Below are 16,614 nucleotides of genomic sequence, written 5' to 3'. Positions count from 1 at the left end.
CTGGAACAATGCAAACGTGTTCCCAGTAGAAACGCAGCTGAAGGTATGCAGTCATTTCATTATTTGCTGTGTAGATATATGGATAATAGATAAAGACTCGGGAGTGTGCATATAGCTTCAGAAGAGGAAGGGATGCAACGGTACGATGTGAATGCTTTTACCAGAACTTGGAAACGCAATGTCACCGTCAAACAAACATTGCTTGCTATTTTTTATTTTCATATTTAGATATGAAAATAAAAAATAGTGTGTTTACAATCACATAAGAAAGAAGAACAGCCGTTAATGTTAGTTTGGCTTTACTTTGATTACTTTCATAAAGTAAAGCCAAACTTGACTTTGTGCCACTTCATTTTTCTGTTGATAGGCTAGTTAATCACTCAAGTAATCATTTTAGCTCTTCAGGCAAGCTACACAGCAAATTTCAGAGAGTTAAATTGATCGCAAATAAATCTGATCTTGACACTGAATAATGACTCCAGCTCTTTTGTACAATTGACTCTGTAAGAGTTGAATCAACTTTTTGCAGTGTGATTTCAACTCTGCACTTTAACACTTTTGTCTAACACCGGAGAATTAACTCTTTTTGCTGTGTATTTCGTAATTTTGCTCAATTGGATCAAGCGGTTACAATGGTGGTAGGCGTCAGGCACTATTCCATCTGCATTTAAAACAGCAGTTTTCATTCTGCCATAGTCTCAGCATTTCGGCCAAGCTTACTGCAGAATGTGCTTACAAAGCTTATCAAGAGGAAAGATGCGGAGCATCAGGGCTCGGTATGTATCTGCCACTTGCTCAGGATCTTTCCATCGGTAATAGCATCAAACTTGAGACCTAGAGTAAGGTTCACTATTCCAACTCTGACTTGGTCCACTTTGTTTCAAATCTTCAATAGGAGCATGAAGAAACTCATCTACCGTAGGAGCCTTAATCAAAATCTTAACGTTGTCCACAGGGAAGGCTTGTGTTGACGAAGCTCTGTGTCTTAAAAATTAGTTACAGCAACATTGAGTTGGCATCACATCTAAGGCAATTATATATATCATATACGCAAACTGAGACAGTGACATGGGTTTGAATACAAAAAAATATATATAAGTTGATTACATATGTACAGCATATAGGACACACTACTTTTGAGAATAAATACCAGAGACTTTCATCAAATAAGCTGGTTCAACCATACCCTATCTTTAATGGGGATAAAATAATACGATCATGCGGTTCTTCAAAACTTTCCGAATGTTATTGGTCGGGCTTGATCCAAGTCATTTTGCTTGGGTGGGAGTGACGGAATATATAGGCTTTGATGGAAGCTACGACATCGGGGGTTTCAATTTAGGGCTGCTATTGTAGATATTACAGTGAAGGTTTTTAGGATCAATCTATCGCATCAGCTTTAAGTTTAGACTCATGATCTCACAGGCAACTTTTCAAAAATCCAGCGACCTTTGTCCGACGCAATTTTTTCCCTTTTGTCATTTCAGTCCAGTCTAAACTAAATCCCTGTACCACTCTTACCTTCAAAAACCCCAAAACTGACAGAGAATCAAAATGACCAAAACAAAATAAAACCAAGAAAGTGGTTGTCAAGGACAAGACGGGCTCCCACGGTGTCAGCCAGCCGCAACGGACTCGCTGCAGCCTCAATCTCCTCCATTGATTTGCTGACAGAGGATCTTTAGCCCCAAGTAAAAACTCTCTGACAACGCTGTGCACAGCGCTGTGCATTTTGCAATACCATATTAAACATTTACGACTTAGGCAAGGGTTATTCAAACCACAGTTCTATTCATCTAATTCATCGCTCACACATCACTGGTAATCTATTTTACTCTTGACGCCACATTATCTGCATGGTGAGACTTTTATTGTGGGCTTTAAAAAAAACCATCAGATATATTCCAAAAAGAGCAACCCGGCTGATAATATTGTGTAACTGACAATTCACCAGACAGTTGAGGTGTCACGCAAAGCATTAAGGAACTCAAATGTGGGGAATTCGTTGAAAAAAGGGCCATTTAGAGCCGGCAGTCGTCTTCGCAGTAAAGAGGAGATGATACAACAATGACAGCGACAGTGAAATATCCGCTGTGCGAGTATTGGGCTTAAATGAAGTCCTGCTACAAAGCCAACCGTTAAAGTCTTTCAACATTAGATGAAACAAAGACAGAGGCATGAGCCGAGATGTCGTCATGCAGTCTAACACCGGAATGTAATTGAGTTATAAACTCACTCAGTCCACTGTTATCAAAAACTTGCTGTTAAATCCTGATTGGATTACATTTTAATCTCTCAAAACAAGAATATATATCTGCTCAAGGTTGTGTGGGGTTTCTGCACTAAAAGCTTCTAAAAGAACCTCCATTTGGCAGCTTAGAGGATACAGATAACTAACAAGTATCAATGTCTACAACCCCCTAGGTGTTGACTCCCACAAACTGCACGTTAATGTCTACCGCACTAGCTGATGCCTGCTGGTTTACACCAAATGGTTTTAAGGAGAGAATTAACTTGCGTCGGTGAGTCCGGCTGTCACCAGGATATTGCAAACTGGTGTCTACAGCTGACGGTTTGCACTGGACTTTTCGATTTGTCTTTCATACCAAGAACCAGAATTCCAATCGGAGAAACAGATCATTTTTCAGTCAATTGAAAACATGTTTAATGGCCATTATCCAAACAACCCATTTTCTGAAGCCTTAATATTTCCCAGTGCTATGAAAGCTCATTTGTCCAAAAACAAACTCAAACTGTTGTTGTTCCAATGGCCCATCGCTGCGGAAATTCGAATTATCTGTGCAGAAAACAGACAAACATGGCCAATCATTACGCAGAATGATGCCATCAAATCTTCACTTACGAAGGCATGACCTATCGGCCTCTTTATGTTGTTGTCTCGATTGGTTGTGTTGGATAAGTTAGGGACGAGGGGAGAGATTAGTTTCAGACTACATTTGGGTAATCCAAACAGGCAGATTTGGGGACGGATCATGGCTAAGCCACGGTAGGAAAAGATACATGTTGCAACCTTTGCATAAGAATTAGCTATTTGATGTTATATGGATTTTTTCAATTTTTTCAATTTGGGCCCAGGGACAATATCATGGCGGCGTATGTAGCTTTAGCAATAGCTTTGAGCTGAATGCTAATCATTATGAAAAAAAATGTTCAAAAGGTTGGTCAGTAATGAAGAAATATCTGGTAACAGCAGGTTCTCTATCAAGCCTTTGTTGTTTCTGTAAAAAAAACTGTAAAATTAAGTTGATAGCCCCTTGTTTGCAAGGTCGAGTCCTCTGAGTTTAGTCAAATAACGACATGCATGCCCAAAGCCTTTAGAGAGAAAGGCAAATGGCCAGGATTGGGTGCCAATTTGTGCTGATTACCTGTTTGTTCTGGTCTTTATTTGCAAACAGTAAAAAAACAGCAACACTCACAACAGACTATTATCGGCAACAGTGTTATAGTGTGTTACTTTTCACCCTTACTTGAGGTTGGGGAGAAAAACAATCATTACTTTTAAGTTGCTATATTAGGATGCATTCATCGCTCTACTTTAGTTATTCACTAGGAAATGCGTTCATGATCCGTTAAGAGGCAGGTGGTCAGTTAGTCTCAGGTCTGCTGGTCCATTGTTATCCTCCTACAGCTAAGCCTGGAGATGACTAATGTATTGTTTGCACCACAGATGGTCTTCTTCAGGTCAAGGTCAAGAAGGGAACACACCTGTATTTCATTTCTAATCAATTGGTGACGACTCCTATTATGACAGACAGTTGACAGCTTTATGGTCATATCCAAATCAAATTTCAAAATCTGTGGAACTTGCTAAAGTAATGCAACCCAATCTATCTTTTCATTTATGCAATAATGGAAGTCATTAAATCGTGCAAAAAAAGAGGAAACATCTTGGCCGTTACAGTCTTCGTCCTTCGCTTCACTCATGCAGCCGGCCCCCTTCCCCCTAGCCAATTAGAGTTAGTTGACAAAGGCTGTCCGTCTGGCGGCCGCCGACAGCTTTCCAAAGAATCCCTCCAGACCGTTTCTGGAAGTGCGATGTGTGTATCTCTCCGTGTGTGTGCACGTCCCATAGTTATCAGCTGCTCCCTGACGCAACTACCTGTCATTCTTTCACAATGAGAACTCAAGACCGGGTCTTCATAATTTTACTCCCACGTGTACACAAATCACAAAGATGAGCACAGCAGGCTCAGCTGTCTTGCATATCATCCCCCCACCTCTCACCAAAGTCCAAATATAGGGCAACTGACAGCACCCTTCATTCCAACCCGACAACGCCCAATCTCTCCGAGTCCCGTCAGAGACGCGAACGCACAGCAGAACTGACATACAAGCGTGCGGAAAAAAGGTTCAAACTGTATTTGAATAAATAAACAAGCAAGACATTGTCTTTCAGAGAGCCTCAGGATTGGGGTTGAAAGGGTAATATATTCTACTCGTTTTAACGAAAATGTTATGTATTTGATTAAAAAGGAAGATGCCTTGAGGTAGTGAGACGGGTTCGTTTGAGGTAACGTTGTAAATTCATCAAGGTGAAACAAAGATTTCCCTGTGTTTCCATCAACAAAACGCTGCTGGCATCAGCGTCATTATTTATGAAGGCTTGACAAGCTGCCTATCAGCTGGTGTTCCTGGAAGGGCCAACGTCATGTCACAGTATGTGTCCATAGACAGTAAAATGACTCTGCCCTCACTTTGTGTCAAAAAAAGGAATAAATAGTAACCAATGAGCAACGCCCAAAAATGTTCTTGCAATAGCAGAAACTCAACAATGATGTTGGAGGTGGAGGGACAGACATATGCGTAATCATACTATCAGACATGCATGTATTTGTGGAATCACACCTTGTTGCTGTTTTGTAAAAGAAATATGAAAATGCTTTGGCTCCTTAAGCCGCTGCACTGGTAAGCAGTGTCTACCAGTAAGTATAGCTCATGTCACAAATTCTTGAAAGAAAGAAAAGTAACACATGTAAGCCTGAATGCATTTACAATCCAAATAACACAACATAACAATTACATTTAGAATAACTAGACAACCTTCCCCATCTTACATAACATAACCATGGACACAAATGGCACTCTTCTCAATGAAAGTCCAGTGTTTGTCAGGTCGGACCTAATTTATCTAAAATATTTCCTTATAAAAATTAAAATGAAATCAGGTGCTACAATTAACACCGGCAGTGTGTTTAAAAAAGACCATATGTCATTGTCCTCTTTTTATCGCAAGCAGACATTTTGCCAGCGAAAAACTAAAGAATTACAACGGGAGGAGCAGAAAGGACTTTCCTTCTGACCGTGAAATTCAGATGGAAAGGGAGAGAAAGGAGGCTGACCACTACTCTCCTCCAAAGCCAACAGCCACAACGGCTAACCGGCAAAACCGCCAGCGAGGAAATGGCCAGGCTGAGGCATTTGTTGAGCAGCGCTGCAAAACGCATTCCGCCCGTCAGAGCTGGGGAGCCGTTGAGATGCGCTGAGAGGAAGTAAATCACTTAGCATGGCTTCCTCGGCTCTTCCTCTGACAGGTGTCAGCCGTATGGACGGGAGGGGAAGGAGGGAAGGCTGCGATTGTGTTTCCCATCTCTACTCCAGTGGTACAATCTGGACATCTACAAGAAGCAATAAAGATGTAGGGGTGCTGTGTGTGTGTGTGTGTGTGTGTGTGTGTGTTGGTCCGCCTCTTTGTCGGTCTGCTGCAATTTCCTGTGAATCGTTTTGAGTAGAAAGATTAAAGTGAAGGATAGCGTACTTGCTCGTCTACTCCCACCCTGACTTCTCTACTTCTCCTCCGGTCAATCTGTCTGAAACAAGGGCTTTTCAAAACAGAATAAAAACATTAAAAACAACACCAAAGAGAAAGCAAGAAATAGAGGAATACTCTTCCGACATGAGTATGAGCAAAAAGTAAAAACACAAATAGAAGATATCTCAGGTTTTCTTGAAGCAATGTCAATCAGTGAGATTGTGAGGTGTTTGGAGAAAACAAAAGGCTGGAGGAGCAAGGGAGGAGAATGAGAGACACATTCGGATGGGCGATTAAAGGAATGAAAAGCAGTTTGCTGTAAAATCCGCCGTTTCTGCAGAGGAATAAGAGTGGGAAAGAAAGGAAGGAGTCAGGAGAGAAGGAGGAAAAGTAAATTGGAGGCAAGAGACAAACAAGTCTAAACAAAAATGTAGGAAGCAGGGTAAGAAAGTGGGCATCAATAAATGCCATTCAAGCTAGATGGTGTCATCCTAACGAAACTAACGACAATTAGCTACATTTAGAAAATCTTCCTGCCTAAAAACAGGCAAAATTGTTTTCCGTTGAAAGTAGCTAGCAGCACTGGGTTCTGCCAAGAGAGTTGCCAAGCCGGCAGCACGGACCAATCATTCATCGCCTCCCTCCAAAGTGACTCATGCCAAACATACTGTATGATATTTGTCCATTCAAAAGATGTTTTTTCTCATAAGGAAAGTATTTGTCATAAAACTTATATCCTGTTAAAGTAGTAGTATTAGTCTCTCTCTGAAGGCAAGCTTTTCTCACAGGCTGTAGATCGGTAGACAGGCAGATATAGCTAGTCAAGCAGATAGCCCATCACAGTATTAAGTTTGGGCCAAATTAATTGCTTGGAGAGGTTGCAACAACCGCAATATTTAAAATATTTTTTTTTCCGTCAAAGACTGAATCCTCAATTGCTGGTTGGGCCGCATTTAGAATTTTCACAAAAATTGCAAAAGAAGTTTAGGAAAATGTTGCAAAAAAGTCTAAAATATCATCTCTCTGAGAACCAGAGCCACAGATTTACTCTCTGCCATGACCGATCTCTCTTCCCTTGGCACAGAGAAGGTCACAGTGACAGGTTTCACTTTTTTTTAGTCAAATCCAAAGGCCTGAAACTTTGTGATGGGAAGAAAGAGTGACTTTGTAAGAAGCGGCTATCGGCTGCAGCTGATCCCCAGAGGGGCCTGATGGGTACTCGCTCAGGGGCAAAATACGGTCAGGCCTGTGGCTTGGTGCAACGCTTGGTCTTTGTACTCCTGCCTGCTTTGTCCCCCTGTTTTAAAAGGAGAAAGGTGAACTCCTGGCTTCTGCATAAAAGAATCCTACGTCCAATGGCTTTTCGCAAGAACCATGCTATAACCATGACAGACAGGAAGGCAGCGCCTCTCCCCCAACCCTTAGATGATTGAAAGAAGGAAGGAAAGAAAGAAAGCATGAAGAGAAACCCTACTGATAAATCCTTTTTTAGAGGTGAGCAAGAGTGCACTGCGGAGACAGCCGCAGTAGACCTTGAGATTTCTCGGTGTGTAAACCACTATCGAGGAAGAGAGTTGATTCGGCTTCTTTAAAAGTTAATTGACCAAGGTCCGTCATCTCCGTCTCCACATTCTACAAAAGGCTGGTTGGTCAGACGCTCTTGACATTTTGCTTGCCGTGTGATCGCACTTGGTTGAGAGTGCTTGGCATTTCACAGGGACCGATAAATAGGTAGCTTCGCATTTCTTCTTTTGAGCTGGTGCACCGTGACATTAAAAAAAAAAAAAAAGTGGATTTGCTCCTCGGTCGGCAGCTCCTCCCGCTTATTGTATCTATATGTCGATGTGCCGTGTGATTTTGTTTCTCGATTTTGGGTGACATTAAAAAGGTACTTCCAGTTCTTCTGGACGAGTTTGTTTGTTTCTTAACCAAATTAACTCTAAAGCTCATTCTGTCATTTGTGAGTATAAAGGACGGGCACCGTGTTCTGACAAATTCAATAAACTGAAAAAACGCCTCAGGATCACAGGCACGTTCAAACTTGCTATCTACTAGAACCTCCCGATGCCGGCAACGTTGACCTATTTCCAGAGAGAAGTTGGGCACAGGCTCTCACCTGGCGTACAGAACCTATGCACCTGGAACCTTTTAAAAAAATACGAGGCTTCATCATACATTTTTTCTACAAGCTCATGCACGTCAGACCCCTGTCCAGCCAACCTTTCGGCGCTCACATGCAGGTGGGTGGAAACGGGGAGGGGGGAACTTTTGATGAACGTCTGCGATGTCCAAGTTTAAACAAACAAGCAGGAGACAGATTTAGGTCCCAATTTTGCAAAGTGATGCATGCAGCAGATTTCAATTCTCTTTCTTTCTGCGTCAGCAGACATCAAGGGGCCCAGTATTTGCTCGTGGAAAGTATCGGCGAGTAACGCCCTGGCTGCCGAAGCTCTCCTTGTGACTCTCTGAATGATGTGAAGCTTCGGAAGGCGCTGACAGGTTTGACGAGTCGCCTCTCTGAGACCTTAGAGCTTGCGGTGAGAGCGAGCCGTATGCTGAGCCCGAGCCTGTGTTAGTCAGGGGAGCGCAGGTCCGCTCCGGGGCAGGAGGGGTTGGTCTTAAGGCTTTGTCCACATATTACCACAGCTGATTGCTCCACTGGATAGTTGGGATTCTCGGCTAAGACAGGGATTACTGACCCATGTCAGCTTCCCACCTTTACAGCAGTCGCCCGGCCCCTTCTGACGCTACCAGAGGGTTGAAGGGATGTCTGCGTCTGTGCCTCATTTAATCCTTGCTTGTGACCAAAACCATGAAGAGGTAACTTCAATCTCTTTTTCAACAGATAGAGACAACAGTTTTATCTGCAAGATGATGATGTTTCTTTTTGTAACAAAAAAACGAAAGGAAATATGGTGCGCTCAGTCATGCCGGGATGCTGCTGAATACAAACGCATAGTTTGCTTCCATTTACATGACAAATTCTTTTAAAAATCACATTTTGAAAACAGGCTGCTGATGATCTGAAGGCAATTTGACTCCAAGAGACCAGCTGGCACATTGTCGCCTCTGTTATTAATCGCACAATTACAACCCAACTACATGATGGTTATTAATAATCATAAAGACAATTCATGAAATACATAAATGACAGGGCACCCCCCTTAAAGGGACTAATAACTATAAATCCAATTTCATAATTTATATTCACTCATTAAGAGTGAGAAATTGAAGTATTAAGTTCGAACACACTATGCTTCCCGCCACAATTACAGCACATGCACAGTATCACAGAAAACTGCTCTTTAAAGTATAACACAATTACCACAATACTAATCAGATCAATACTATTTAAAATATTTTAAACTATTTAAAATCAAAAATCATCAGATGGAACTGTTTGGCACAAAATGATCCCAAAAGAAAAATTCTGGCAAACCCGCCTGAACTGTCTGTACTAAAATAATCTCTCAAAATGTGTCCTTCAAAATTGCCCTTTGCAGAGAGAAGGTTAAGATATTGTGCTATGATCTGGTGGAGGTTTGCAGTCATAATATTATAATTCCAAATGGATAATCATCCTGAAAGTGCTTTTCATTTCAGGCAAAAGTAAACTTTTTTGTGTAGTGTGCCATCTTCATTTTATCTTAACCTGCAACATATATACTGATATTTACAGATCTGGAAAATCTCACAAGTATTCCCTTTGACACCCAGATAATTCAAATAGATCTTATGGTTTCAGAGATTTAACCTTTTTTATCATGGTTATGGAATTTAACTATACATATTACCTCCATTTGTTTACGTTCATATGTATACTTTCTTATATATGTTTATATGAATAATTGTACATAGTGTTTATTCTTATCTCTGCTTTTTCCACATATATATATATATATATATATATATATATATATATATATATATATATATATACACACACACACACACACATACAGAAAGACACCATGGGAAAATTCTTTTAGAAATGCTTTCCTTGCAGCTTGTTGGCATAAGATCTGGCACGCACTATGGACTATATTTTTACCTCTGCTTTGAGTTAAAGCGGCAAATCATTTAAATTATGGCATTTTATTTATTGTATTCTTGGACCAATGAGACCTTCCAACTTGAACATACCAGCTATCATTTTCGGTAAAAACAGAAGTGCCACATCCATATTCTGCTGATTGAATGCAATACATAACCTTTTGGATTAAAAGACCCCCCTCGTCTGACAACTCAATAGTTGTCACTGCACTGTACAGTGTACAATCGAGTTGTTTAATTTCACACCTCAATAGCTAACATTCCAGCCCACAGTACACAATGAAGCCATCTCATTCTGCTTTGTCACAGGCTGAAGTTCCCTTTGTGTCAGGATGGTTAGTCCAAGAGACAGACAGAGCCAGCCAAGAGAGGAGTTTGGTCTGTCCGTCAGACTCTAATGTCTCCACACAACAGCCCAAACCCAAACTGACAGGCACACACCATACTGACAGCGCACTAACAACACGCTATTGTTCCCTTGCAAATGGCCAAGACACACCTGTCAGAGCTCACAGAGAGAGACGGAGTGGCAGAGAGACAACCTCATTCTGTGGGCCTCAGCACACGTAGGAGTAATATACTAGGGTGGGGCCATGTGGGTAAAATATTTTATACATGCAGTTTTACTATGTGATCATATGAAAGACTAATTAAAGATATAAAAACAAAAACAAATGCTGACATCTATTCTATTGCCTCGATGTTATGCAACACTGCCTTCAAACGATATAATACAAAGAGATATTTAAGAGTAACTCAATACAAATTCTGGTCACTACAGCTCTAGTTCAGTGGGTACAGCTGCTTGCCAGCTAACCGCAGGGTGGTTGGTTCGATCCTTGAATCGTTCATGTCTTGAGAATTGTTTGAAGATAATGGTCCATGTGAGTAAGATATGAGCTTTTTACTGTCATGTCAAGTGTATGGATTAAAACCAGGCAGCAACCTTTGCAGCAAAGTACCCTAAACTTGGTTGATTTATATTCAAATAAACCATAAAGAAGGGTAGTCCTTAGGTAGGTGCTACCTTGAGTTGACAGCTCGCTATTATAATTTGGGATTTTCTGGAGTTTGTCCTTTGTTTTATTTTAGGAATATAACCCTTTTAAGGTGTTTTATGTGTTTATGAATGTTTTGGTTGCCTTAAAAAGTCTGGGAAAAATTAAGGCTTAAAAATAGCAGTTCACAAACCAATGGGTGAATTTCAAAAACCCATTGATAAAGATTTGACTTCTTTGTAAAATACAGTAGGATCAGCAGTTTGTTACTTAAGTGAGAATAAGTGAGATGAGACTTCGTTTACTTTACAACTTGGTGAGCTCCATGATTTTTCCACTTGTTCAAAAATAATTTCACAATAGTTCTTACTAATTATAAGTCAACATTTTGAAAGAGGTTTTGTTCAAGCTTCAAATGAAAGTAATAGCTTCTAGTAACATCTTCTGGCCAATTTCTATCTTCTCACAGTATATTATTATATTATACATATTATTACAGTAAGCAATCCTTTAAGGATTTGAATAGATATGTAAGCGTTTGACTCACCTGCATACACACAAGCATGCTTAAGCACAACCCACAGCTGTGTCTCCTCATGCACGCACTCACTCGCTTGAGGAACTGAGGCAACAGCCTGTCCTCTCTGGGTGATATCCACTGGATGCCTTCCAAAAATATGTAATACCCTAAAGGCATATTTTGCATAAAAGTAAGCCTGCTGATGTTTTCCAATCTCTTTTCAAGCACAATCCAGCACGCAGCACTGTCAACATGCATCTTTTTTAATGAGAAGGGAAATGGGATGTTGAGACATTTCTGGAGCATCCCATTTCTTGCCATCAGCTCAAGTAAGTTTAGACCCTTTTGACTCTCAGATAGCACGTGAAAACACATAAATAATGCAGTTATATTAAAAGCTGTGTCATTCTATACCCTACCTTCTGTCGGATTTCTTCCTCCATCTTGATGGGGGACCCGAACTCAGCAACCTGGCGGACACCCTCACTGGCGTAGCCCCCATACTCCCATAGCACATAGCCTCTGGAGTGAGACGCACCAATCAGAGCTGACCAGTGGTTGGCCCGTCCTGAAAGACATTTATTTTTTTATTCAGGTTTGAGTGGTTTGAATTCTGATAAGCAAGTCAAGAAAGGGGGTAGTGTCAGCTGATTGATTCAGCAGCTAGCTGGTTGCCTCATTTGATCCATATTATCATGATACATCAATTTCTGAGTTGGTCAATCGGCATTGGTTTTATGTTGTGCAGGGAGTTAGGTACCGTACTTTTTACTGAGAGCGGTAACCTTGTGGAGGTTGCCAGGCAACCGGCCCAGAATTTGTCTTGAACCTAACCTCCCTTTTAACAAGTAAATTGTTGTTTTTACACTTTGTCTTCCGTACGGATTAAATGTGTAAAATGTTGTAAAGATGTGTACAATACGTTTGTTCACTTAAGGTGGCGCCAGGCTACTGTTTCTCTGCTTATAGTGATGCTCCTGAGCTAAGCAAACCAGCTGCTGACTGTAGGATGCTAAAACGTACTTTTGGACAAGGCCAACGTTCTGAACTCACTCGGGTAGTCTTTGGGATGTACTTTCTCTGACCAGTTGCCATAGAAGGTAAGTCTGTACTTTGCTGTTCCGCAGGCACAGCATTCCATGGCAGGAGCTCCAGTAGCCTCGCCGAACACACGTTCTGCAGGGAGGTGTTACATAAACGTGAACAAGCACAATTTTAAAGGGAGAATGCACAAGGCAAACAAATGATAGAAAGCAGAGTTTAGGAACTTACAGGCAAACATATCTAAAAGTGTGCAAAGTTCGACAGTAATGAACACCTGCATAAATCAGCAGTTAAATGATTACAATGTGGACTCAAGTCAGAATGTCACAACAACAAACATCCATGGAAAAAAATAGTTAAAATGACACATTAGCTTTGAGGCAGACTGAAATACTGGCCCTCATCAACGTTTTGAAAGGATAGGTCAAGGGGGGTACTTGAATATTTATGAGTCGCCAAATTATTCTAAAGAAAATCCTCACTTGACATCTAAGTTATAGCAGGATGAGTCAAACATCGGAGATGCCACACATATGTCAGCAGACGCAGACAGGGTGGCTTGATTGACTTGCATAGTAGCCTGGAAAATTAGATTTGGGTAAGGAGAGGACAATTTTATGAGTCTAAATCCCCTGAGATTGAGTTCGAAACACATGTCTGGGTTCTGTTTTTTATTGCACAATAAACGTGTGCTTAGAAGCTAAAAGATCCCCGTCGCCTTGCTAACTGTTGTTTATGGGGGGGGGGAGGGGGGTCCTCTCTCCAACTCTGGCGTGACACTTCCCTGTAGTAAAATCCCAGGTAACATAAAGGGAAAGATACAAAAAAAAATTTAAATACAGTAAACCCAGGAGATACATGACTCACAGTATCCCTCCAATGCCTCCATTGGGCTCTTTTTTTTGAGCAGGGTATAAAAGGCTGGGAGCTGTTCTGCTCTAAAAGACAGGGGAAATTAACAGCAGATGGAACAGAGGATAATGGCACCATGATGGGCGGTCCAGGATGAAAAGAGCAGATGACGGGCAGCTGACATTACCTTTCTCACACAGTCGAATAGTGAGAGAGCCTTCATCCTGGAAATAAATGACCCTCTTCTGGACAATACTGGCCCTGGAGAGTGGGGAGGAGGTAAAAAAAAGAGTTGGATAGTGAGAGAGGTGAAAAAACTGCATTGGATGGATAACAATGAAGAGTGTTTTTCTTGTTCAGAATCTGATCCATGTAATCCTTGACATCGTGTCCATATCTTTTGCAAGGAAACAGGGCGGTATTCTCAGGACCTCATGACTCAATCACACCACAGCCGTACATGTGACGAAGCAATCATGCCCACGGACACAAAGGAGAGACAGAGCTGGTATTAAATTCGAAAGCAGGATTAAGGAGAGGAGACCCCAATTCAAATATATGAAGTAATACTGGCTGGAAAGGAAGCCATACCAATAAAAATGGGCTGTTTTACCAGAGGCAGTTACATTCCTCTTCAGTTCTCATTTTGTTAAGACAAAGTTGTTTGATGCCACTCCCATGGAAAGAAGACATTCTGAGGTTAAAAGCAACAATAAAGTCTTGCAACGCTTGTACAATACATTTGCAACAGGTTAAGATTCCACTACAATGGAATTGCATACATCCCCAGTGCTTCTAAGTTTTTTTGATGAATGTACATCAGTCGCCTTTCATTGTAAGGAAGCAGCTTCAAACCAAACTAACCAGACCAAAGATTCTCTGTTTTTATTATTAATTATGTTCTGACGTAACTTCATGACATTAAAACTGGTTGTAAAGGTTGAAATGGCTCGGCATCTGTCCTGCCTGAAGAGTGCTCATATGAAATCTTATTTTCAGTTGATTGATAGCTGAACTTCTTATAGTTGTTGAATTTATGGTCCGGAAACAAATGAATAAATAATTACATCAAAGACAGAAATGCATAGAAAGGAGAAATATGTGTTTAAAAAAAAAGTTACAGATAACAAGTGGTTGCCAGTATGAACAGATACTTGTTCAATGGAGAGCCACCAGCTTTAAGGTCAGGAAAAACAACCCTAAACTATATAGTTTAGGGTTGTTGAGAGAACATAATGGTAGGATATATCCTACCATTATGTTCTCTCAAACCTCCCTCAACACAATGCTTTAACAATTCTGTGTTCTCTCAGCCCTATGTTCCTTTATTGGTAAGTTCACTCAGATCAGTACTTTCAACTGTGCGATGCCATTGCTCTGATTATTTCAAAAACCCAATGGTCCAACACATCCTATCTCACTTCCCATGCCTAAACCTAACCAAATCAACTAAGTGAGTGCTGGCCTGACAGTCTTTTATCAAATACTGCGATATATCAAATATTGCTTGCGAGATATTAGCAGTAACTTATCTTAATAAGATAGGGCTATAGAAACAAGATGTAATATATATAATTGCCGGTGAAGGAACGTATTCCTAACTCCAAAAAAAATAAACATAACAATGAAATTAGATAGTGACTTTTCACTGCTGAGTTAGGCCTGAAATATTAAACTAGTTGTATCCTCTTAACACTCAGCAGCAGTGAGTGCTGCAAAGTCAAAGAATAAGCAAGATTGTATTATATAAATATCTAAAATGTAGTAGGTGTTTTAATCCGAATAATGTACGTATTACGCATTTTTGTATTAGATATGTTGAAATATGAAGCAATTATGTGACTGCTATTTTTCTACAAGCAGTTTTTGTGCTAAAGCGGTGAGCTCAAGTCTCTGAGAGACATATGAAAGTGTGAAAGTATAAAAATGAGATGAAAAAGGTGACTGGGGAGAGAGAGGAGGTACTGCCGCCATTAAGCTGGAGTTATCTGTTATATTGCTTCTATAAATCTTGTGCGGACTGAATGATGCAATATACCCTGCAACATGGGTTGACTGCTTGGGCATGAAATTGAAAAAGAAAAGGGAAATAAACAGAATTATTGAACTAAGTAAATTCTTTAAGAGTCTCAATGAGGCCAATGGTCAACTGTTTTTTTTATCCAATAAATCCAACAATATATCGGGTTATTTGGGAAGACATTTTCCCATCTGTTCCTCAAGCGCTTTCAGTAAAATATTATTCCCACCTACAGTTACACCTATGGGCAGTGTTTATTTAAGATTTCTCGTCTTCACTAGACGTATCTGTGCAATCCATACATGAGTGTGCGAGTCTCCACGGCTCTATTTTGAAAATGTGTCAATTACAGGCCACTGCACCTCAGAGAAGGCAGACAGTAATAGAGATATGTGTGGGAAGAAACAAGTTCTAACAACGCTGCTGCATTTCCCTCTGGTCCTAAAGAGGTCACACATTGCTATGGATATATATTCTCAGATCCCTTTTCCAGACCTATCCAAATGTGTGTTAAACAAGGCAGTAGCTGGAATTAATTAAACTACAATTTTAAAACATTCCTCATTCCAGCATCATCTCTAGGAAGTCTGAGTGTCTGAAAGTTTAATTACAATTATGGACTTTTAATTCCCCATTTGACCACTGGAGAACTTCACCCTTCCACATTGTCATGAAGGAGGAAATGACATTTTTACATAGGAAGATGAATGGGTCTGGAGAGGAACGGATTGCTTTGAGTAATTTGACATTACGCTCAGTCTTTTAAGCTCTAGCATTACAAAAACAATGACAATTGCAAATTTTGAAGGTGTTGAATTCCAATCTCAGAGAATAGCTTTGATTGAAGGATTAGCACACAAGTAACTGTGTTGACTCAAGGGAGTGTGTTTAACTCCAACAACTTTTCAAATTATAAAGAGAGCTTTACCTGGCTAGTTCCCTTCATAACAGACCCCGTCTTGCCTGCAACTCTCCCCTGACATCCCTCTCAAAGGAGTGAGATCCGATCCGCTTTTGGCTGAGGGATTTGATCGGTAAATACCAACATGAGTAAATAAAATCAATATGTACAAATAGCTGTGATTAAATAGCTTTAATGATTATTAAAAGACAGAATCTTTAAGAACGTTGAAATGAATTTAATGAATATCATTATATATATTTTTTAAATATAATCATGATCTGATTCTTCCATTGCACCCTCTTTAGACATTGACGTTAGCAATGTGATCTTGAGTACAAGCTCCCGAAATATACTGCTTACATACATTACTACTGACGAAACCAATTGTTAGGTTCAGAACATCACATCTCATACTGTAATGCAGCCTCTTTAAAACAAAGAGATGACAAAACT

General features: G+C 40.4%; 1 protein-coding gene across 1 annotated transcript in view; it reads right to left on the bottom strand.

The window, feature by feature from the left end:
• Positions 1-16,614, bottom strand: part of LOC120809314 (spondin-1) — a 66,784-nt gene that overhangs the window by 32,674 nt on the left and 17,496 nt on the right. The window contains exons 4-6 of the mRNA XM_040163021.2: positions 13,425-13,498; positions 12,395-12,517; positions 11,761-11,909 (exon numbers count right to left, since the gene is read on the bottom strand). Of these exons, the coding sequence (XP_040018955.1) occupies positions 11,761-11,909; positions 12,395-12,517; positions 13,425-13,498 (346 nt within the window). The remainder of the gene's footprint in view (positions 1-11,760; positions 11,910-12,394; positions 12,518-13,424; positions 13,499-16,614) is intronic.

The sequence above is a fragment of the Gasterosteus aculeatus genome, chromosome X, assembly GCF_964276395.1.
Source record: "Gasterosteus aculeatus chromosome X, fGasAcu3.hap1.1, whole genome shotgun sequence".
NCBI classification, from domain to species: Eukaryota; Metazoa; Chordata; class Actinopteri; order Perciformes; family Gasterosteidae; genus Gasterosteus; species Gasterosteus aculeatus.
This window is presented reverse-complemented; position numbering and strand designations above follow the sequence as displayed.